The sequence below is a fragment of the Anopheles coluzzii genome, chromosome 3 (assembly GCF_943734685.1).
Source record: "Anopheles coluzzii chromosome 3, AcolN3, whole genome shotgun sequence".
Classification (NCBI taxonomy): Eukaryota; Metazoa; Arthropoda; class Insecta; order Diptera; family Culicidae; genus Anopheles; species Anopheles coluzzii.
Genome location: NC_064671.1, coordinates 13,950,042 through 13,975,678, shown reverse-complemented (window position 1 = coordinate 13,975,678; position 25,637 = coordinate 13,950,042). Strand labels below are relative to the sequence as shown.

General features: G+C 39.4%; 1 protein-coding gene across 2 annotated transcripts; it reads left to right on the top strand.

The window, feature by feature from the left end:
• Nucleotides 1-634: 634 nt before the first annotated feature.
• On the top strand, nucleotides 635-23,104 carry LOC120958474 (protein amalgam). 2 transcript variants are annotated; one of them, XM_040381317.2, is made up of 10 exons: nucleotides 635-986; nucleotides 10,709-11,716; nucleotides 12,024-12,142; nucleotides 14,577-14,762; nucleotides 15,138-15,336; nucleotides 15,809-15,940; nucleotides 16,635-16,754; nucleotides 16,925-17,095; nucleotides 17,221-17,424; nucleotides 21,715-23,104. In XM_040381317.2, exons 2-10 carry the CDS (start codon nucleotides 11,647-11,649, stop codon nucleotides 21,978-21,980), a joined length of 1,467 nt encoding a protein of 488 aa, XP_040237251.2. In that variant the 5' UTR covers nucleotides 635-986; nucleotides 10,709-11,646; the 3' UTR covers nucleotides 21,981-23,104. The 2 variants fall into 2 exon arrangements, with proteins under 2 accessions (XP_040237251.2, XP_040237250.2); XM_040381316.2 differs by having other exon boundaries at nucleotides 10,635-11,716.
• Nucleotides 23,105-25,637: the final 2,533 nt, after the last annotated feature.

Below are 25,637 nucleotides of genomic sequence, written 5' to 3'. Positions count from 1 at the left end.
ATGGATGTTTCGGTCACTAAGAAACGAAATGGCCCCATTTAGCTTTTAAACCCTTTGTAACAAAGCAGAAAACATTTCACACTACAATAAATAACTTAATTACTTGTAAATTATTGTATAGCAAGCATATTATTGCAATACCACCACTATTTGTACTACCAATTGGCCAATTGTGTATTTATAAATCTAAAATAATAGATTTTATCATTCTTGATACAGTGATGCAGTCATGCAATATAGAGCAAACATTTAAAAAATGTATCGAGTATTTGTTTCAGAAGCCATAATAGATTGCAAAGATTGGTTCCCACCATACGCAAAGATATATTTTGTTTTTGAAGAGATTTTTTTCTAACAAACTATTTTGCACATATATCAATTACTACAATTACCAATTATGCTATTATGCTTTCAATCATTGCCAATTCAATTTAAAGAAATCACCACACATTCTCCCAACCGCCTTAAATCAATCTTTCGTTCAAGATCAAACTTTCACTTGATCATCGCACTGGAAGAAACGAGACAAACAGCCTTATCCTTCACCATGCAGACGATTTCCTTTCATTTCGGCGTTCCCTTCACCGATGCAAAAAGCTCCGAAGGAAAAACGAAAACCTGTGGGTCGTTTTAACGTGGGGGGGAAAAACCAACGACTACGCGCCTCCATCGGGAAGGAAAGTGTACCGGTAAACCTTCCCCTTCATGGACTTGAATGTTCTCCGGTTCTCTCTGCTCGGTTCGTGTAACGATCCTGGTGCAGCCGCTCGTGTTCATATCCGAAGCATGTGTATGCACGTTCGGTTCGTTCGCATACCGGCGTACGTTCCGATTCCGCCCCAGTGTATCCTGACGTAGCGTAGCGCGCGGATGCTTTTACGTGAACGTGCGGCCGTGCGCCAGTTTTGGTCCAGTTGACGGGTGGTATAATCACGTGCCCGAGATTCTCGTGGGATAGTGATTCCGGGGTTTTACGACAGCCGAGAGTAAGCAAGCGACACCGAGTTGCGACTACTTTCCGGTGTCACGGATGTGCCAAATTTATGTGCTAGGATCAACTATCTCATCTCTTGGGTCGTCCGTATTTTTTAAGGATCGAGCAGGGCACTGTGTGTATGTGTGTGTGATGAAGCGAGATGATGGGGTGGGGAGGTGGAACATGATAAAAAGGATGGTCGGCATCGAAAGGTCAATCACGAGGTTCTTATCGGTCGAACGGGTGGGCGAAGATGCGTAACGACAGGAAGCGTCACATTGTGCTTTTATTTTCCTCCCTCTCTCTCTGATTATGTGTATGTGCTTGTGTGTGCAAGTGAATGTGCGTTCCCATCAATATTAGCAGTGGCTTTACGTCTTTTTGTTGTTGTATGTATCTGGTGCTGCTCACTCCGTTCTCGACTGTTAGCCTGTAGCAGATCATGCCGATAGTGTGAGCCGATGCGACGCGTTCCGTAAAGATAAGGGCACAGCACACAGAGCAACATGTTATTGAAAGAGGTGGCGCGTGCCGGGTTCTACCGTTCATCCCATACTATGCCTGTGTATGTGTGTGTGTGTGTTGTATATGTGCGTGTGTTTGTTTGTGTATGCAGGTCCGCATCAGCATGATTGTTGCCTTTAGCAATCGGGCACAAAATTAGCACAACATAGTGGGCGCTCTTTAAGCGTACGCCGAGAGACAGGTAACGATGGGCAGCCGGGCCCAACCGAACCGGTTGCAATAATGAAAGCATGCAATCATGGTACGAATAATCAGCGATGAAGCCTAGGAAAGATGCAAAGCTGGACGGGATGGTAAATGACCTCAATATTACCGTGTGCCGTGCTGTCGAAAGTTTTGTGCAGAAGAACAAGACCCTTACCGGCGCTGCGTGCAACGGGTGGCATGATAGGATGGTTCTGCAAATGAAAAAGACGAATTACGTGTTTACCGACCCAAAGCTATCGCACAACTGCATTCTGCAAGCGAACGTTAGGGCTTCTAACCGAAGGGCACAAAGTTCTTTAAGCTTTTGGGAGGGAAAATGTGCTTTATTGCCACGCTTTATTAAACCAGGAAGAAAAAAAAAACCCAACTCATCACCAACTATTGGTTGTCCTGTAGTGGGAGTGGAGCCCCTAATGGACGGAGGCGAGAAACATTATCTTTTCATCATCGTGGATGCACCGTGGGTGTAAATGTCAACATGCAATGGTGTACGATAATTATACGCAATGATCGCTTTTATTCATAACGCACACGCACACACACCCATACAAAAGAAGGACAAATAGTAAGCCTAAATGAACATCACGTGTGATTTAATGCCACCCACCAAGCCCAAAAAAAAAAGACAAAGCATGGAACACAAATTGCTGCTCTATCTTTCTCGTCATTCACAAGCTGCTCATTATCTATTATTATTATTATCGATCGGTTGCGCAGGGCTCAATAATTAATTGTTCAACGAGCAACAAAAAACAGTTGCATGGCTTTCAAAAGCCATCCAAATTAATAGGTACCAATCAATTGGTTTGAAGGCATGAACTCACAATCTGCGGCGGAATGGTACAAACGGGCGGTGCTTTGATCACGATTATCATGATCCTGCCAATCAAAATGCATTTGTTACGGTTAGAAGGATTTTGTTTAGCTTGTAGTATTCAATATCTGATCCCTGAACGGTTTTGTGACCTTTGTTTATCTTTTGTTGTGTTTTTCTACCGTTTTTTTATTGTCATTGTTTTGTGATAAATATGACTTCATTGATTTACTACCATGCTAATACAGAGTTCATGATAGTGTATTATCATAGATCAAGTATTGTAAGGAAACAATTTGTTATTTGTATTAAACATAATAGATATTTCGATTGTAAAATCCTAGCACAAAAGTACGTACATCATATGTTTGTAGTAATATTGTTGTAATTTATCTTACGGAATGAATTCCCCTTATATTCAATCCAACGCAAAATAAAAGATTAAAATAAAGTTTTATTTCGTATTGGATCGAATTAAAGTAATGGAATGGAAAAAAGTTAGAATAGTTTTATCAAAATGTAGTGCATTATACACCAAATGTAAGAATATTGCATCTGTCAGTTATTTACTAAAACAAGACACAACACTTATGTGAACATTAAAAAATAACATACACTTACGTTCAGTGGCGGATTCACGCGAGTGGATGCCCTAAGCGCTCACACGAATCTAGGCCTTTCTGAAGTGTCTAGCGGAAAGTTGAATTATAAACCAGAACAAAATGGAAATTTACTTGTGAGCCGGAAGTAAGCTCCTTTTCTAGGGCCCCTCTAAAGACGTCGGGCCCCACGCAGCCACGCAGTTTGCGTACTATAAACTGTTTGCGATCATTAGCTAATTCGTTAGCTCAGCCTTAATAAAATGGACAGACATGAAAAAATGATCAATAAAATTAGTGCATTACGTGTTGTTCAACTGGTTATTGTAGGTGGTAGGTCGTCAACTCGAACGACCTAAAAACATGTTCATCATGGGTTCAAGCCCCGAATAGACCGTGCCCCCATACGTAGGACTGACTATCCTGCTACGGTAATCCAAAACTCACTGAAAGCCAAGCCCACTTCTCACTAGTGGCTGGCCTTGACCGGCAGCGGTTATTGTGCCACAAGAAGAAGAAAGTAAAACTGCAAGGTGTGTGGATCTGATATGTTCCTATTACCGAACAGCCAATAGTTTTAAACCATTTAATAGGGCTTTTTCATTGCTAATATGTTATAGCAACTAATTATTTTGCACAAAAACGATTCATTTTTTATACTTAATTATGTAATTTAAAATTATTCTTTGTTATTGGCATCTCGTGAGGATTAAAATGCAAATAATATGTTTTACTAAAGAGAAGTTTTATTAAATTCTCCTATGAATATGATGACTTCTTGGCTGTATCTACGAACTCAATTAACCATTGAAATGAGATGGTATGTAAATAAATGTATAATATAAATGTTTAATATAAATAAATGTAGATATTTATTTATATTAAACGCTTAAAAATAAACATAAAATCCAAATTTTTAAACGGTTAAGTTCGGTAACTGTTCGATTTAATGTCCATGTTAAATTTATGAGATACTGTAGGCCAACGAAAAATAAAACATAAACCATTCAGCGCAATGACATCGATCTGATTTATGGATTTTTCCATAAATTTGTGGACATTTTTTATTCAAATATATCTACAAATCAAGAACATGTTCTATACTCCTATACTAATATATTCTACTCCCGGTATGAATACAACTTTCATCAGAATCTACCCATTCTATCCACCCAACAGATTATCGCTATAATATTCCACAGTAGAGAAAGAACAATTCCCGCTACCGAAATAGTGATAATTCAAATTTATTGCTATCTATTGCAATACTTTCACAACCTCACATCCTCACTTGGATGCTAATCTTCATAATGCAGATGGGTCACCATCATCCCCTCTCATCGCGAAATCCGGCAGCATCCCTTACCGCTAGCTAGCGACCATCAATTCGTCATAACGGAGTACCAATTTTCCCACTCAAACACGTTGAATAATGTCCTCACCATAACAACCCCACATTATCATTCAAGACTGGCACAATTGCCCTGCAAAAAAGGGGGGGCGTCATCACTACCGTGAAGCCACCGTACGAGTGGGGCCGTATTGTAGTGCGCGGGAAAAAAATGACCAAAAAGTGTACTTTTACACTCGATCAGACAACAAAGCGAGGAGTGTCACACGTGGAGGGGAAACGCGATTTCCCCCGGCCGGATGTGGCTAAGGTTGCACGAGGGGCAAAAAGGGATCGCAAGGGGATGGAAAAAAGGTTGTACTTTTCCGGGACAAATTTCCCGTTCCCGATGGCTTGTCAAGCGTATCGAAGATGTTTATGTTGTTGCCCTTGCCATGGCTACTTTGGCCATAATCGAATCTAAATCCACCACCATTCACCGAAGCATAATGGCGATATGCGAGGAAATGTAATAAACTCCACCGTAACGGCCTGAGTTCCCTTTTTTTTATCTACTCTAGGCCCTTTTTTGTGCTGCCGACGAGATCGTGAGTGGTGCCTGACCGGGCGATGATGATAGGTGATAAAATTTTACAACGTGCCGCCAAGCAAAAGCATTCCGTATAATAGACTCGGTTAGTAGTTTGAATCTATTTCATACGCGACGTGACCTACACGGTTACGGACATTTTATGAATTTAGGGCACGTTTAACCGGATGGAAAACCTTCACTTGTTTATTGTTGTTTTTTTTTCACTTTCAATTAACCACGCTGCATTAGCAACTGTGTGCATTAACAAAAAAGGTAAAATGATGGAAGTTCAAACATTTTAACAACTACGTTTCGTAATTTCTTGTAACAAACGATTTAAAAAATACTTTAGTTAACGTTCAACGATTGATTTGCAAGATGCAAGCATGGATATGTGAACAAATTAAGAGTTTATTAAGAATAGGAAGAAACGAGCGCCATTCTGTGACAAAACGTAGATCGTGATAGATTATCAGCTGCTTAGTGAACAAGAATTTGCAACAATTGATACAGATTTTTGATTTATTAATTTTTTTAACAAACTTACTTCTTTCAATCATCTACTGCTTGTTATTCTAAATTTAAATAATTATTAATATAACTGCATCTTCTTAAGCCTAGTTTGTTAAATTATACAAAATATTTTATATCAAGTATTTAATCAAAGATCTACAATTGGTGTGAAAGTCACAAACCCTCTAAAGATACCGAAAAGTTATTCGTATATTATTGGTAGATGGTCGATTGAAAATTGATAATTAATTTAAATGAATTAAAACTAAAGATAGCTCCAACATCACCTAATTTGATATTGTATGCAAAAATGGTTTATCTAAAGATAATAAAACATCTCAAGGGAAGTGTTACACGAAAGTTTGATATTATGGCACATGACTTATTATAGAAGTTTTAGCGACAACTGTTCAATTCCCATTAGCACTTGCAAAGGAGAAAGTTGATACCAACAACATTAGTCCCCAAATCGTCGAAATTATTCGTAGAAGAATTGCACGAAGCATCACTAGCAGCTATCAGTCTACTTCCTAAAAACATAATTCAAACGGATTTATTTTAAACAAATTATATGTTTGATCCATGTTTAAAACATAAAAATCATTCTAACAAATCCTTCAAAACTCAAATCATTGTTATGATTATAATTTTAGAACTAAAATTCTAATTGGAATTTATAGTAAATAATTCATAGAAACTGAGCACAATGTTCCATTGTTCCAATCAAATTAAAATATGCAATCATCCAAACCGACTGCTGCATAAACTATGATCTTCATTACACATTGTTCGAATAAATAGTGCTTGAATTATAACAACATAAATCACAACAACAACAAAAGAATCTAACATGTTCTGCCCCCGACTGCAGCAACTAGTGATCCGTATTGCAACTTAACATGACCTTTTCATCCGACACCAAATCTGGCATGCCCCGTACGCTTTACGGTGTGCAACAATCCAGAGCCCCGAAATCAGTGTGCATAACTTGACTAAACATGTCAACATCGTTCGCTGTGCACGTACACTGCAATGCCGTATCAAAAAACGGACTGGTTAGAACATGCTAGGGTATGGACAAATACAAAAACAAATGCAAACATACATACATTGGCCGATAGTAACATTGGCTTAAACATTGTGCGGATAATTCCAAACTGCATCAAACACTCCGGGATACAAGGTACACCCGGCGAATACACACATATTGCAGCCTTTGTTTGCGTTCGTTTCATATTGATGTACTATTTGCTATGTTTTATGCTTTATTTACATCAGAAAGCGTTATTACATTTTGTGCGAGTGCTGTTGACCAGTTTGTTGCGCTTTGCTAATCCTGTTTATTAATATGCAACGGGATATGGTGGATTACTTCGTATCTAATTCGTTTTCAAAATAAATATTACGCGTAAATTAATATTAAAATGATAAAAGAACTTTATGAAATCTGCAACCAGGAGCCGAATATGTTGCTACATTCTATCTCCCGAGCACCGTAAACATCCGCAAAATGTTCAACGAATCGCGAACATTAACATTCCACCAGTACGGAATGTCACCTGCAGCGCGCATGGGAAAGTGTTAGGCCCCAAAACGAAACAACAAAAAAACTGCCACACTTTGACCTCCCCAACCTCCCAGGGTGAAAAATATTTCCTCATACGCACTTCACCATCTGTGCTGTGCTTTGTTCGGGGGAAGCTGCAGGGCAATTGAAAGTAATCCGGATTGCAGCAGTAGCGATTTAATTTATCTGCCCCAGCAATCGCATACTCCACCGATCAGTGGCGATGAATTATGGGAACGGATTTTATTTAATACTTGCGATAATCCGTTCATGTTTTTAGCTTTCCTTTTTTTAAGAGTATTCCGTTCCACTCCTGTCCTGAGTGGTGCAAATATGCAGCGTTTGGTGTGATTGATCTGTCAGCACTATTGGGATTGGTTTTTGTTGAAAGCAGATTTAACGCAAGGGTTAAATAATATCACGTTAAAGTTCACATGACGAACAAAACTGTGCTGTGTGCATATCGGCATGCCGACCTTCCAAAATTAGTGTCACCATATGCGTCTATAATTTTGCTTCCTTAAACATGATGGTGGGAAACAGTGGCACTCCCCTCGCTCACACTTCTATCCTTCGACCTTCTAAGCGTATCGCTGCTGTACCCGATGTGCCCGATCAAATGGCAATCAATTGAATGGTCTAATTAAAATCAAGTTGACAGCTGCGACGCTGCCTTCATAATAAGGCAGTCAGCATTCGGTGCGTCCTGCCGGCTATTAAAACCACACGCGAGTGCCGTTTCACGCCCAGCGCAAAACCATCGCGTCCCACGCGGGCCCGTGGAAATAGATTTAATATTCATATTCCCGGCACAGCTCACGAATATGGGAAAAGCGTGTTGCTTCGGGCTAGAAAGGAGCAACACTTGACTGAAGGAAGAGGAAAGGTAGGGGGAAACCGTGTGGGAGCGACTAGTGGGTGCAGAGCCTCCAACTGTACGTGATCACTGTAGTTTAAATATTCAACGTACAAATTCGACCATTCCGTATCGTGGCACTTTGTGGTCACCAATAACTGGTGCAGCAGCATCTTGCCCTGCTGCAACAGACGTTTAACGGCTTGTTATGAATAAGAGTAGATTGAGATGCTTATTTAAATTACGGCAATCACATTTCATACGGAAACGTTTTAAATGAAAGATATTTAATGAGCGGACTATGAAGGTTTATTGAACCATATGTTATTCTTTCAATTTAGTTTTGTTGTTAGGAGATCACTTTCTCGCGGGACACTTTTGATTAACTTTCTCATTCATCGTTCAAAAAGTAGCCTGTTTAACAATGTTTATAACTGCTGATCCTTTTCGATATGTGTATGCTTTGGGATAATTTAAAGAAAAGATATAGATCTTTATCAGAAAAAAACACATATACTACTGATTTACTAGAACATGTTACTCTCGGATGAAAATGTTGCAGCAACATCTGTTCGACCGTAACCCATTCAGATGTTTTTAATTTTCAAAAACTATACTCCTATTTGCAAATAATGAGGCCTTTCACGATACTAGCCAGACTTTTTATATGGAGGTTGACAGTTCCTGGCTGAAATCATGTCAACACTTCATACAAAACCACACACAAAACAAGCGTATGATTTTCAGCCTAGATTATTTCAGCCACCAAGCTAGAATTACCCGGCACTCTAGCAGCAATCGAACAAGACATCGAACATGAAAAATGTATGGGATTTGACATGTTCGATTTGTTGTTTATCAAATCGAACATGTCAAATCCCATGTATTTTTCATGTTCGATGTCGTGTTCGATTGCTGCTAGAGCGCTGCCTTATATTCGAGTACATGCTCGAAAAAATGACACAACAAGGTGTTTTCATTTATTCCAAGGTTTATTATAGATATCAGGTGATGGAATCTAAAATCAAAGTGTATGTGTGACAGGTGAACTCGTTTGACAAGTACATTCACGTTCCTATACAGTTTGACAACTACATTCTGAACCAAAAAAACCTCCATTTGACAGAACGGGTTAAATGAATTGTTAATTGCTTCTGCTGGGCAACATTGTGGAAGACATTTGTCAATCCCTGCGAACAAATTTCCAAAGTATATGTAGACCAGGTTCTCTCATAGCCTGTTTGTATAACCAAATTTAAACTTCACTTTTTGACAGAACGGGTGAAAACTTTTGCTCAAACAAACTTTCTGGAGCCTTGACAAATACACAAAACCTTGGGACAAGCCTTCCTTTATACTATACCTACTTTGATAGCTGCTCGAAAACTGCTATACAAAGCAAACACCTGATAGGCCGTAATTTCAACCTACGATCTTAAAAGAGAAAGAGGCCCAACAATGGCTTTAAATAAGGTGAAGGCTATTTTATTTTCCTTTTTGTTTCTAAATGCCACCGAACATGTTTCTGCAATTTCTGCATGAAATAAATTTGTTTCACTTGTAACAAAAATGTTCCTGTAAAGTGGATTTGACAGTTCGTTTCTACGGCTTAGGAACAAAAAATCGAGCAATCTTTTCAGCGATCCGGGCCTTGGTAGTTACATTTCGGCATTCGGAAAATCAGTAAAGTATTTTTGTTTACAAGATTATTCGTTGAAGCAACAGCTACAGTCAGCCCACAGCTTGCGAATGTAGTTCATCCCTTCCTCATGTAGCAATCTCCATAAGCTTTGCTATTTTACTTTTGAACATTAACATGAAGGTAGATATTTGCTTTCATTTGAATAAATCCTATTTTTGTCCATTATAAGTGCTTTCATGGTTAAAACAAAATGATCCATCTCCATGCCTCATGATCAAAGCTTTACATCGAACGATACGATGCACCAGAATTCAGAAATTATCAATAATGTACGTTCCATTTGAATAATATTGAAATTACTACAAATCATCATGTTTTAATAATAATTTTACTGAGTACTGAATAATAATTAATTTTCAGAATAATTACCAGTTCCACCATCAGGTCGCTTTTGTTTGTTTACATTCTGTAATGTGAATATTATCGGTAAAAAAATTCTAACAAAATAATTAATTTTTTTACATAGAATCAACAATTTAAAAACGAGTTACAAAGGCAAATTAGCGTGGTTGATGAATTAATCGTCTGAGAGTTCTTAGTAAATTGATTTTAAAAAAATCACATATTTTTGGAAACCTTGAACTACAGTTTTGTTTTCCTAAAAACAACTAGGCTCTACATATTTTGTTTCAATTTATTAGCAATTATAGTCATTCTTTATTCCTACAAACTGTTATGGGATGTAAAAAGAGCCCACTCATAAAAAAGCTCGTTAGGAACTGTAACTATATAGCAAACGAACGTCCCGGCAAATAACGGCATCCGTTTTGGTCGTCTAGCCAAAAAAATCCGTCCCGGTACACCACACTCGAAAAAGGCAATCGCTAAAAGCATATGTGCAGCTGCACATATTTTCAAATTAACAACCTTTCACTTGCACCACGCCATATTTCATCGCCCATTGTGTTTTTCGCCCATTTGTCGCACGGCTGTTTTATTTTCCCCCGTTGCAGAATATTAATCTCGTCCAACCGAACCAAACAAAAAAAGAAAGAAAGATATTTTCAAACTACCAAACTTCCAACAGCTTACATCTTTAAATATTCACACCAGCCCAAGCGTGGACGGCCCTCATATGTGTGTGTGTGCATAAATCGGGACGAAGATGTGAAGTGTGAGCCGTGAAAGAACGGAGACGGAGAAGAAACGCGTGAAGCCAAGTGAAAAGTGTATTTCCCGTGCAATCAACATTTTAATGTCCACTCCAAAAAACCAATGCACACCAATGAGACTGAAGGGAAGCAGCACCCCGGCGGGAAGGGCATGCATTTGTTTCGGTGCATTACGCGGATGAATAAAGCGCGCGCTAGCCACAGTTCACGCATCGGCGAGCAGTGCTGAAAGTGGCGCCTGGGCACGGGTGGAACGCTGTTGAGTGAGTTGGTTCAGGGAAAGTTACGCCACGATGGAGCATGCCGGAGCGCGCTGTAGATGCAGCTGAGGCACTCTGAACGTACTGGTGCTGGTAAACCTCCTTTTAGCGATTGCGATACGATGTGCACGGATCGGTAAGGACGCTTAGGTGAAGTGTTTCGCCCGCAACAATGGGCGCTGGTGCATTTGCAATAAGTACGTGCAGCAAGTGAGTGAGTGAGTGAGTGAATGAACGAGCGTTTGGTGCAAAAGTGAAGCACGGTTTAATGCTAACCAAAGTGGTAGTGACTCATCATCATCCCTTCCTTGTGTGGTGGTGCTAGTGAGAAGTTTTTAAGAGTGCGAAATAAAATCAAACAAAACGTGCGAAAGCAGGGAGAAGAGAAGGATTCAGAGGGATTAAGAAGGACCGTTTTGAGCGTTGCGCATTAGCGTGGTGTGTGTTTGTGTGTCTATGTGTGTAAGCTAGCGGTGGTAGCGGTCCCAAGAAACAGTGAGTTAGAACGTAAAAATAAAAACACCGAACAAACCGAATGCAGCAGTAAGCAGCAGCAGCAGCAGCAGCAGCAGCAGCAATTGAGCGCCACCGCGATGGGATACATAAATCTGCTGGAACTAAAGCTTTTGTTAAATATATCATTAGTCGTGCTGCTGGTAAACGGTAAGTTTTGTGTTCGAAATTTAATTTCACGAATTAGCATGATTTATTGCGCGACGGTAAATAATCATAATGGTTAACATAAATGCGGACTTGCGGCAGTTTGCGGGGCCGTCTTTGCCTGCCAGCGCGCGAATGCAGCGAGAGGGGTTTCGCCAACCGAAAGAAAATGATGAAATTTTCTTTTGTCGTGCAGATTTGTCGTGCATATCTCGAGCGCATTTCGGTTTTCCGCTTTAGCATTGTTTGCTATTTGTTGGCCATTTTTTATTCATTCCCGCTTTCTTATTTCGCTTGTATCGTGAAACAGGACATGGCACTCAGACGGAGGCACAGCCGGAGTTTCTGGCACCGCTGGACAATCTTACGGTGACGCAAGGCCGTGACGTTTCGTTCACTTGCGTCGTCAACAATCTCGGCCAATACAGGGTAGGTAATTTGTGGAAAAGTTGACTGTTGATCGAAGTAATTTAAATTTTAGTTTTACTATTTCATAACAACGAATGCATTAATTTGATATTATTTTCCATTAAACTTAACTTATTTAATTAATCACTTTTTAGCTTTATTTATTGTGAATTTCAAATTCAAGGACAAGTCTCTCAATTCACTTGGCCACTTCGTCCATTTATTCATTTTAAATTATTTATTAAGAAACAATAAGTAAATAGGTAACTTATTGTAAACAAGTTCGCTTATGTTCTTTGCACCGAATAAAATTCATATTTATACCTATAAATTCCTACATTATAAATAACTATGAACAATGAAATAATCAGCATTAAAATAAACAAATTGCTTTGCACGAAATCATAATGTACTCGCGATGTAATGTACATACTCTCATCTGCCTGCACGAGAATAGAAAAACACAACAAAGACTAATAAGCTTAAGGGAAATTATAAATGGCTCTGCGTGCAGAAGCTGCCGTTTTTGAGTTGCAGAAGCGGCTCTTGAATCAGTTCAAATTATTATTATTATTTTCTGCCTTATTTTACGGCAACCAAAAAACCCTAAGCTCCGTGCGGCACCATGTTGTAGTTGTATTTTTTCCCCGGTTTTCGTCTACCAGTACCAACCAAGCTCATTTAATGCCACTTCCCAGCCTTGAGTTATTGATGATCTCATTTGGGAAATTTATTGAAAACAAAGGCCAACTTTTATTGACACGCAGCGCTGTGCACACAACAACAAAAAAACACAAGAAGAGCAGAGTTTAACGTCGCACGCCCGGATAGAAAGTGGAAAATCACTGTCTAATGAAACGCGTGCATAAAAGTTTGAAAATAAAAAGCAACTGTGGGGCTATTTTTATGTACCACTACGCGGTGTGCATGTTTTTGGTTTTTACGGGTCGATTTTTTTTGTTTAGGCAAGAGCATGCTGTCTATTGAATTTTCAATTTAAACTCCAAACACGGTTCGTGTTTTGTTTTGCATACTTGAAGTGAACAGGCGTTTGGTCATGGTCAATTTTTCATACACGCAACGCTTGATTTGTCTTGAGCCAGAGAGTAAAATAGTTAAACTGGTGATCCGGATTATATTGTACAAACTAGTAGACTAGTAGTAGACTAGTCTAGTAGACTGAGCCAATAATACTCATTAGCTATGCTAAAGGATAGCCAGTCATTCACTGACAATAAAAGTTATTAGTGAATAGGATAAATCTAGAACGAATGCTGTCTGCCCACGTGAAGCGTTATCTACTTATGAATATGTTTTATCATAAAATATATTTCAATATATGAAGATGAATTTAAATGACAATAAGCGCTAAACATTTGAGATGTTCCACAGTAAAATAAAAACTGGTCAGTACAGTAACTATATATTTTTTAACAATTTACTCTTGAACCAATGACTTGAATTTGAACATTTAAAAAAAAGTAAAAAATTTGATTATATTACTACTAAACAGTTAAGTACTGTATATTTGTCATTCCGATTATCTGCCCAAAATTTTAAGGTAATTAGTGAATCTTTACAGACCACAACTATTTAAATTCAACATAGTCAAACGCAATTATCAATTAGAAATGTTTGGTATAGTCGTCAAAATCGTTCAACCTTATATGGCCCTGAATGAATGAACCGGAATGGACCGAACTCTATTCATAGGTTGATTTGACTATCCTGTGTACCCAAATCATCCATATCCAAGCATCAATCGTGGCTTAGGCAGTGGCTACAACGACTACGATTGTTACGCCAAAGTAAGAAGATTTATGAATTATTTCGTTTAAATCCTATTGGATAAAATTGTTCACCCCTTAGTCGACCAGCAGTACTAGGCGTCTCCATCGTACGAATTTAGTGGTGCAACGTGATGTACGATTAAACATATATTTTTTATACACTATCAAATGATTTGTTCATCGACCCTAACACTAATTTACTCTAAGATTTATTTCTATACCGATAAGATAACGACTTACTTGCTTAAATATTTCTACTTGATAAACTACTCACAGATAAATCAAGGCCGAGGGTACATAAGGCGGATCTAGAATAAATACAGTTGTTAAGCATTATGTGTTAAACAAATTGACAAAATTGAAGTGTAACTAATATTCATGTAGCATTCAAAAATTACTATAAATAAAACATTTTGTGGAATTATAAGAGTGGGCATTATAAGAGCATCAGCAAACAATAATCAGCTGAAACTGTTAAATCTTTAACAATAATCAAGCATAAATGAGTTAACAAATGCAACGTACACTTATGACTTACACTTTATATATATTTTATCGTTTGTTTTTATTGGTTTTATATTTCTATCATTTCATTGAATTGATGCATGTATCAAATCAAACCCACTAAACAGACACTAACAACTTCAACCCACGTCTACCCGCAGGTTGCTTGGATAAAGTCCGACTCGAAGGCGATACTTGCCATCCACACGCACATGGTCGCCCTGAACCCGCGCCTATCCGTCACCCACAACGGGCACAACACGTGGAAGCTGCACATCTCGCACGTGCAGCTCAACGACTCCGGCAGCTACATGTGCCAGGTGAACACGGATCCGATGCGACATCAGGTAAGCACAATGCGCTAAACGAGAGAGCAGGAAAAACATCAACAGCATCATCCCTCTCTGCCGGTTTGGTTTGCAAAATTCAATGCCTTAAATTGTGCACATACAAAAAAAACAACCCTCACCATCAGTCACCGAGACTAAGCAGCGGGCAAAGGTTTAACGTAAACTAATCCAAAAAACCCCGAGTTGCACTAGCGTAGGTTTAGAGAAATGAGTCAGTACTGGGTTGTTGTGGTGCTTTTTTGTTCCATTCCTTCTCATCAACCAAATGGACCAGCACAGCATGAAGCTACACGCACACCGGTGTATGCTGTACCCTATGCTTTAAGCTGCATTGTACTAACTAAACCGAGACACAAAAACCCATAATTACAGTCGGGCAACCTGGACGTGGTCGTGCCGCCGGACATACTGAACGAGAACGAGCCCAACACGCTCGAGGGCGGCGTAGCGAACGAAGGTGGCAACGTGCAGCTGGTCTGCCAGGCGACGGGCGTACCGGAGCCGGCCGTACAGTGGAGGCGCGAGAATGGAAAGGACATCGTCGTACGGACGGAGGGCCGCGAAAAACAGGGTAAGTCCCCTGGGCTGGGAGGGACCGTGTGCCAAATAAAACGTAAGAGAAAACAACTTTCCCCGTTGGACTTCCCTCCTTTACTTCCCTCGGCCCTTTGAATCTGCCTCACGGCGCACCATAGTTTCGTGACATGGCATTTGATTTACTAACTACTTCTCAGCTGACCCCTAAAGGTTAGATCCAACGCCAGTTAATTACCGAACAATGCGGAAAGATTCCACTTCTCTGTACACTGCCCTTCCAGTTTTACCTTCTACGTTCTTTAAAGTTTTCCGGCTGCTTGCAACAACTGAATAAAAAATACGCCACCAACTGGAACAGTGTTACGTTGGACCATTTAAGTTTCTTCCCGTTTTGCGCCCTAACTACCTCAACTTTGAATCGATTTTAAAACGTTTTTTTTTTTGCTGTGCTCTCTTTTTCTTCTGTTTTTGAACTTCCTCCACGTCTCTTCCTCCATTTCCCGCAGTCGTAAAATTCGTCGAGGGCGAACGGCTCGTCCTGAATCAGGTGCAGCGAACCGACATGGGCGGATATCTGTGCATCGCGTCGAACGGTGTACCACCCTCCGTCAGCAAACGGTTCGATGTGCAAGTTAACTGTAAGTATTTGCAGCGTGTTTGCCCCGCTCATTATCTTCCCCGAGCTGCAGCGGCAAAGGGCAAATAGTTTAATTCTTTTTTTTTTTTTGCTGTTCTTCACACCGTTCTTAGGAGTGATGTAGTGCTTTCGCTGAAGAATTTTCCTTTTTTTATGTCATTCTTTAACTTTGTTATCAATTTAGCAGACTGGGAGAGAGCGTCGGAAGAGCGTTTATCTTAAATGGGTTGATGTTTGTGCTAGGTTAACCATGCTTGTCTTGATACTTAAGGTTCTATGATGTTTCAAAGCTTTATGTTTGAGGATTGGCTTTTTGTACACTTTATAAAAATGCATTTTTTTTAAATAATAGTTGTGTAAGGCCAGATTTTAGACAATCACAGTTGAACCATTTAATTTGACATTCAAATGTATCCAACATTAAAAGTTTAAATTTTGTCGTTTTTAAATACATACACAAATAACAAGGAATTATTTACATTTAATTGTGCTTTAATAGAAAAATACGTTTTAGTATTTTTTTTTTTGAAAATTATTTTTGTTAAATGTGTAACACCCACCTTGATCTTTATAAAGACATTCGCATGTTTCATATATCTAATATGAAAAAAAAACAAATAAGAAACTAATAAGAATAATAAACATTCTTTCGGAAACCAAATTTAAAACCACATTTTCACACATCTTTACTTCAGTTCCGCCGAATGTGAAAGCAGGAAACCAGCTTGTAGCTGCACCGGTTGAAAGTCATGTGCTGCTGCAATGTATCGTGGAAGCATTCCCGACCCCACTGAACGGTTGGCACAAACATGACGGTAAGTTTCCGTGGCCTTTGCATTCCACTTCCTCCTAACTGCTACCGTTCGAAATGGATAGCAATTATTAGCTGTTACCGAATGAACTTTGTAAACCGTAACTAAATAGTTACGCGTTGGTTGTGTTGGCCTTACACTTCCCTTTTTTGCGAAACCCCTGCTAATTATAGGCATGAAGCTTTACGAGGGTGAAAAGTACACCATCAGCGAGGAAAAGCTCAACGCCTACACCTGGCAGCTGAACCTGACCGTGAAAAACCTGCACAAGGGTGACTTTGGGCCGTACATTTGCTCAAGCATCAACGCGCTCGGGAAGTCGGACGCGAGGATACGTTTGCAAGGTACGCGCGGCACTGGCGCATACAGAATTTTCAATCTGCACATTGTTATTTCTGTTCTCGTGCTAAAACATCTCTTTCGCTCGTATTTTTGTGTGTATCTGTGTGTGTGTGGGTTTCATCTGCAGAGCTACACCTACCACCGAAACCGACAACAACGCCAACACCCTACGTACCGTCGACAGTGAAGCAACCGCGCCGAAAGCAACACTACGGCACGCACGGCAAGGGACATGACGCGGGCAAGGGCGCGAACACCTTCAACCGTGACACCTACATCATCAACCACATCCAGGAGAACGACTATCTCGGCAGCCTGATAGTGCATGAAGGTAAGCCCAGACCGAAAAGGAGATGAGAGGAAGCGGCGGTTGCTCAGTTCCATTCCTATTGGATTTAGGTTTAATGTGTTGATGGTTTCAGCACATCTTTTTTAGAGATAGCTATAGTTTATTCATTTGATTTGATTTTCTTTTTATTTTGTCTCTTATGCACCTTCACTTGCATTTTGCTCATACTTTCTTAGTGAGCTTTATCCTTTTCGCAAATGCAATACGTTTTCTTTTATATCTTTCTAATCTTTACGAGACTCTTTATGTTATTTTTTGTGTCAAGTTATACTTTCTTCTTTCAATTCTTGAAATTTTATACTATACTTATTACACGAGCATTTTCTACATGTTTAAAGCGAGTTTTAAATTTTTCATTTTAAAAGATATTTAACCCATTCAGTGAGACTTTTGTTCTCCATTTCGATGCAATCGTCGCGCGGGGAGAGGGAGACGGAGATAAAACTATGATAATGACATATTTTGCACAGCATCTTTTGTGTAAAGCAACGGGAATGGACCAAAATTACTTTCTTTTATTTACTTTTTGTCATTATTTTATTATATGTTTGTACATTTCCTAAAAATCGTGGGACTGTCAAAGGATTCAATACATTGAATTGATATATCACATCACAATTAATATCAAATTGTTCTTAAATTTTCCCCATCTTTTGATATGGTTTGTTTGTTTTGTGCTTTTACTTCGTTTTCTATTATTTTGCAAACAATATGTGTTTTATATTATTTTATAAATAAAACTGAAGTGCATACTTTTCCATTTATTCGTTTGAGGTTTTATTATTATTTTTTAACTTTGAAGTACTTTTATTTACGTTGCAGATTAACATGATATTTTGTTTTCATTTTCCTATTAAAAAACTGCACCCATTTAATATATTCATAATTAATGATTATCCTAAAACAAGATGCACGCTCACTGTCGTGATAGATTATTCAAACAGGGCAAACTAATTATTTCGCCATAAGTGGTAACACCGCATCGATGATTTGGAGGCGTACAAAAACGCCTCACCAAACCGATAGCTGCAGTTGCATTTAATGATCACGGAATGCCGAATGCATCATATACGATTAGTCTGTGCGCTAATGAACTAATTCTATGCGACACCATGGCTTCAAAAAACGCACACACATCAGTAGAGGGATGGAAAACAATCGGGAACAAAATGCGTACAACAAGCATCTAACATTTAGCGTTTTTTTGTTGTGTGTGCATCATGCTAACTGGCACACACACATACACATAGCCGTGGGTGATTTGTTTCTCGCAGTTTAATCTTGTCTGCTTTTTAATCTCTCACCACCAACGTTTTTCTGCCTTCCCGTGGGCTTTGTTCATCTTCTGCCTCCATCCGCCGCATTACGCCGTTTTGTATCGATTGGGCGTAATTGAAAAACACCGCCACACGAACACACACACACACACACATGCAGCGTTGTTATGATGCGGAGGCTCAATTAATTTTTATTGCATCACAATGAAACACCCCATAACAATAAATTAATTGATGTGATTATCAGCTCTTGGCGTATTTTAAGTTCTCCCGCTCAACCGTCCCCCCAATGCGTGTTGCATTTTCACTCGACGGGAAAGGCCCGACCCTACTTTGCTTTCCGTTTTTTTCCATCCCCCCATTAATGTGACGCAGTGATGGGTGATCTTTTTGTTTTTAAACAAAATAAATGCAAAAAAGCACCGACACAACAGATTATCAATCGAGCTGCCATGCTGGGGGGGGGAACTACCACTGGAACAAATCAAGTCCTTCTGCTCGATCAACGGCACGGTATTTATTTATTTTTAATGACACAAACACGAAGATAAGGTTAAGAGGGTACACGGTAAATTGTGGGAAGCGGAACACACACACGCAGGAGAGAAGGAAAAAAAACAACCAAAAATTAAATGCCATGTTCGTCAGAGAACGAGCTACACGCGGACCTCTACCCTTTACCCACGGTGGATATTCGTTATTAATTATTTGAGCGCAGCGCTCAAACCGGCACGCCGTAACGCGGCGATAATGTTAAGCTTAAGCTGTTTTGTACCATACACCAGGCGGGACAAAAATGAAATAATGCATTCGGTGGGATCATGACATTCCCGGTGCATGCGTTTTCGTCGACATTTTTCACAGTGCACGGGATACACGAGGCACAGAACACGGTTTTATTTTTTTCGTAGCGTAAATGTGAATCCGGTGCTGTATGCGCATCAAATTCCTTTAAGCGGCACTGGAGTGAACATTTGCAATTTTGCTATCGGCATATTTGACTTTATATATTATAACATTTTACACAATTACAATCAAATCAAAAAGAAAATCTGTAAAGAATATCATTGTTTTCATCCATTCAACATATTTTACAAACATTGGAGGCTCGTTCTGAAAGATCATTTCGATTGTCTTTCACGCTTCGGCAATTGATCATCCCATTTTGTTATCCAAACACAGTTAAGCTTTGCAATTTTGGACATGACACTCTCTCAAAACGCTGCAACTACTTCAAGATTAAAAGCGGGTTAAAAGCGAATATTGAGACCGGAATGTTGAGAATCAATCGAGTGGCATCCAAACGGTCTGAAAATGCAACCTGTTTATATTAAAGCTAAGGTAGATTAATTAATCTATTGTTAAGGACGGTCGAAACCTTGTCCTTGTCAAAACAGGATAGAACATTTCATTGATTAAATGGCATGTTAAATAGTCATTTAGCAGTATATGACGAGTCAAATTAAAACAAACGAAGGCTTCGCTTAGCGATCATACTAGTTTGTTGTCCTTACGATACTCGATTTGGATTATTCTATACGGGAATAGAAGCACAAGCATGTCAATCAGATTGTCCGTATGTGAAAACCCTGAAGCTATGATAATCCCTGTGATAAATGAGTTTCGGTAGAAATAAGTGAAGTGATAAACATAACTATTGTTGAAGTGCTACAGAGGGTAGAGGGAACAAGAGACGTGTTTTTAGGGCTATGGGGCAAGTGTGCCATCCGACAAGACAGTGACCTGGAAAAAATAAAAGAATTTCTTGGATGATTGGACCTTTTTATTACTTATGTGGCACTCGCACTCGTGGAATCGCAATATCCTAGTAACTGGACTATTTTTTCGGGAAAAAATCTGCTCATAATAGCGCTCATCATTCCAATGCACTCCACAAAAATATTACCATCTTTGACCGATCAGCGCTCATGCAATATTGCGGCAAACTTGTCCCAAAAAGCGGTGACCCAAAAGTTTGTTTTTTTTTTTCAAATTGAAACTTTTAGTTACTCTTTTTTACTTTTTTTTTTCAACTAACCCCACGAAAAAAATCACTTTTTGACAGCTTCACGGTGGTATAAATATGATCTCGGTTCTTTGTTCCTATGCGTTCTGGGAGCTTATTTGGCATGGTCGAAAAAATTTAATTATCTGCTCAATGTTGCTATACAACATTTACAAAGGATTACAAAGGATTTTTTTCCCAGCACCATACAGAGCCGACCGCATGGAATTATATTTAACTTGCCATTTTCATTAATCATCGTTAATGTTTCTGAAAATTAAAAAAATTTACAATAAGTTGATTTCATAACTTCCAAACGGGTCAAATTCGTTATAAAACCAACACATGTAAAGGGCTTTTTATGAACTGCAACATGACACAATGAGGAAATGACACAATATATGCAATTATAAACATTTTACGAAAAACCCAAAAGCTTGGTTCTAGCGAAATCTCTAATAGAGCAGTGCTTATGGTTTTTTTTGGCTGCGTAACACAAAGCAGTCACTATTCGTGGTGCTGGATTTTTAATATGTAGAAAAAGCTGCCGTTTACTAGAAATCAGATTAAATGCTTTCACGTTAAATTAATCATTTTTTTTAAATATCACAGATTTAAAAACATGATAGCCTAAGCCTTCCAGTGTGTGATCACAAACTGCCAGCATCCAACATCAAATGGGTATTTTCCTAACCTGAACACAATGTATTGATGACAAGGTTGAGTTTTGTGTTCAGAAGTCACAATTGATATCATGTAAACCGATCTTCTATCTCTCACTTATTAAAATATTATATAATTGAGCAAATCTGAGCGCTTCCGTCATCCTCTTGTGACGAATGTTACAAAATAGCATTAGGACCACGAGCGACATAAACCCAATCCCTACCCGGCGCACGATGCAATTATATGCACACAAAACAGCACAACAAATCCTGCAAAACATTTACATCCCGCCTTCTTATCACTCTCTCCACGCTTTCCACGCAGGTAACGGCCACGGACTGGTGGGCATGAACGGTGCCACCATGGGCACGGGCAATGGGCTGGGCGGCCCGGGCGGCACGAACGGCGGCGGGCTGGAGAAGCCACGCAACACGCAAATGCCGGCCCCGATCCCGTCGCGCCAACCGCACTGGATACTGAACAACAAATCCCGCGCGATGGACATCTTCAGCCACCGGCGCACGGTCGCGTTCGTTAGCTGTTGTTTGCTAATGATTTATAGTCTGTTGATGTTGCTGACGTTTACATGAAGCTGTGCCGTGGCAGCGCCCGCAATGGTGGCACTCCCCGCCGACGCCACCGCAGATCACAGGACGGCACAGCGTGTACATTGCCGATAAGTAGTATGGACGAAATTAGCCACAGCAGCAGCAGCAGCCGCGTTCGAGTACTCCTCATCAATCCCATTTACGCCCGGCAGGGCCGTACCATCCGCCAAACAATATGCATAACAACACTTGCGCACCGCAAAGTGAAAGTTTGTACAACCGGACGTGACAGCAGCCGTGGCGAGGTGAGTGGTGAGCGGTGAACGATGATGGAGATTTGATGCATTTCGATGGTTCCGCATCACCAGTTTGCGGTCACAGTGTGTTTGTGTGTGGGTGTGTGGTTGTGTGTTTATGTGCGAATGTGTGTGTGCGTGTGTGCAAGTTAGCGTGTGTGGGTGATTAGCGTAAATTAAAACAGCTGTTAAATAAACTACTTATAATCAGTCACACACAACAGAGCCATGGAAGCAGCATCCACAATGGGAGGAGGCCGTCTAACGTCCTGCCCAGAGCGGTATGTATGAGCGTATCAAGCAAGTGTGTATGGGCGTGTGTGTGTGTGTGTCTGTGCGTGTAATACTATTAACTACCGGAACAGGGAAACCGAGGCGTTGAAAATTAATCTGCCCCACTGTGCGGACAGAAAGTGTATTCAGTTCGAGGGAGATCATTTGTTACAATTATAAGTGCACTTTGTAATAAAGAAAAGAGGAAACATAACTAATGAAACAAAACAGGAGAACATATAAAGCAGGAAGCTTCCAATGGAAGAACAGTGGGTGTTGGAAGTGAAGCGTAAAGAATTATCAAAGTTAGTGAATGGTGTAACAAAGATTTATAAAACAAAACAGTGTCAAAATGAGTAGTTAAACCATGCATAAGAGAGCTTGTACAAAACATAATGGAGAGAAGAGAGAGAGAGAGAGAGAGAGAGAGAGAGAGAGAGAGAGAGAGAGAGGGTAAAATCTAAACATCCACTCCATGTTACTTACTGTGTATATAGTGTTAATTGGAAGAGTTGTTGTTGATTATCATTTGAACTATTTAATTTCCTTTTTTATTCATTGTTTTGTTTGTTGGTACCAATATAAGTTTCAAATGGTGTTGTGGTTTAGTTGTTATTAATTTGATAATTTTTTATATCTGCTTCATCAAATCAAAAGAAACTAGGAATGTTGATTTTACTGTTTTTATGTGTCTTACCATTTCTTTCTCTATTTAATTCCACTTTTATTATGTTCGCCTTCATATTTGCTATTTTTTTACTTAATTTATTATACGTGTTTATTGTTTCATTTATTCAATGTCTTCTGTTATTAATTTTCTTTTTAAGTTAATTTTTAAAGTCCTACAAATTGATAACGTATTTGTTAGTTTTTTAAGCGATTCTTTAGTACACACACCACAAACCCCATTAAGGCACCATATTGATCATCTTAAGGCATCTTAATTTATAACACATCCTCCAAACATCCTATTTCCCATAATTCATATTCAAAAGCCAATAAATTCCACCCTGTCATGTTCGTTTTTCGCATCACAAACGCTACCTTTGGGCTAAGGTAACACGAGTCGAACAGCCAGCAAAGCGTGTAACGAAAACCCCATCCCCGTGGTGGTTTCGATAATGAAGATCAACCCTTCGCAGTGTCCACTGCACGCATCGGAAGGACGTTGAACCGGCTCGAGTGGAGTTATTTGATCCCGTGAAACCCTCCTGCCCATATAGCTTCGCGCCGCTTAGCCGACCTCCAACAGCAGCACGGTGGTGCACAATAATGGTTGGGATCTTAATTTTCCCGCCTGTCGCGTAGCGTGTGGTTTACCGTATAATTTTAATTAATGTTTATGCATCAGCTTTCGCCTTTAAGCCTTTGCAGGCAGCGTGAAGAGCATGTGTACGTGGGACTTTTGTTTTTCGCGCAGCGAAACTGATACCACGCTCGGTCGATAATTGAGATGTGCACATGTTTGGTTGAGTAAATGTTGGTTTAGACAATGTTGTGTCTGATTTAAGATGGGTTACTGAAAGTATTTGCCTGATTTTGATGAATTCATAATAATACACTCAAAACTACAAATAAAATTGAGTCCCTCAACAAATCTTCAGAAATTTCTTCTGCGATTGATCGTATCCGTATCATGCCAACAGAACGCAGCGTGAAATTTTGCATACGTTCTCGCTTTAAAATCGCACATCCATACCAGAACGCCCATTTTACGACCGACACGCGTCAGGTTGTCAAATAATTTGGGAAGTTATTTTAGAACTTATTAAAACTCAATTAAATCCATGACAGGGTTCACCTGCGCCCGAGCACGCCCGATCCAGCTGACGACCCGTGTTACAGTCAGCATTCTCACGCTGCTGTTGCGAAAACTCTTACCCAAGAATCTCTTTCCACATTTGGCTCTAGGACCCTCTTTGCACCGGCACGTACACAAACATGTGTGTGTGCGTGTGTCCCATTTTCACATTAAAAGCACATTAAGACGACTGGCTTGTTTGTAACATATCCTGGAGAGAACGCAGGGAACGGGCACTCGATGGAAGCAAATTTATTTCACGCATCATAAATTTCACATACGTTTTTCTACTTATTTTTTCTTGCGTTGCTTCATTTTTTACCCTTTTCTACATGAAAAGAAGTTTTTTTGTTTTTTGTTTGTTTTCTTATTAAGTCATCAAAACTCTTTCAAACATATTAAAGCTCATCGTGTCATCTATAATTCAAAGTTCATGAAAGCCGTGAAATAGAAGAAAACGGATGCATGAAAACCCTTATTATAATTTAAAAAATAAAAGCAACACAAACAAAAACTTATCAATCATCAAGCTAAGAGCTATGCGATCTATTCTATCGCTCATGGTGAGAGTTAATAAATAATAGCATAAGTAAGAAGGTAAATAAATACAGAAGATCACACAAGAATGTTGATGTCTTCCGTGCTAAATCAGAAACCGCAAAATAGCAAAAATAAATCAAACACAACAAACAAACAAACAAACAAACAAACAAAGTACATAAATTCACACAGTAACCGCCGTAACTGATGTAGCAAAATTTGTTAAACCCTTGTAACCCCCCGTTGGATGGCAAGCAGTGCGTGATACATAAAGCAAATCTTGATTGACGTTTCCAAGCAAAAAAACACCCCTATATATCTATAATCGAACATTGTTCCGTTTGTTTGTGGCGTTACCTACCCACAGAGGAGAAACGCAAACGAAGGAAAACAAAAAGAACAAATCCATAAGCAGTTATTAAACATTACGTGCATACAACTCCGTGCTAGAGCCACGTGAGTCGGGCGGGATATAACATTTCATCATTGAAAGTACTATTGTAAACAGTTACTTATAATACATTAACCATTAACACAACTTATCATAGTTTAATGATGTAAATAGAACGATTGTAAGCAACACTGTTTCAGGCCGCTAACAAAAAAGGGGATGGCAAGGGCACATCGTACTGTGTCCGCTAGTCCGGAGAGGTTTCTCGGGGAAGAGAAAGCAGATTTTACACAAACGTTTTATAAAGATCGAGATGAGATGAGCGTTTTGCCACAATTGCTTTGTTGTTTTCTGTGTACTGTTCGGTTTTTAGAACAAAAGGCAAAAGTTAAAAGGGA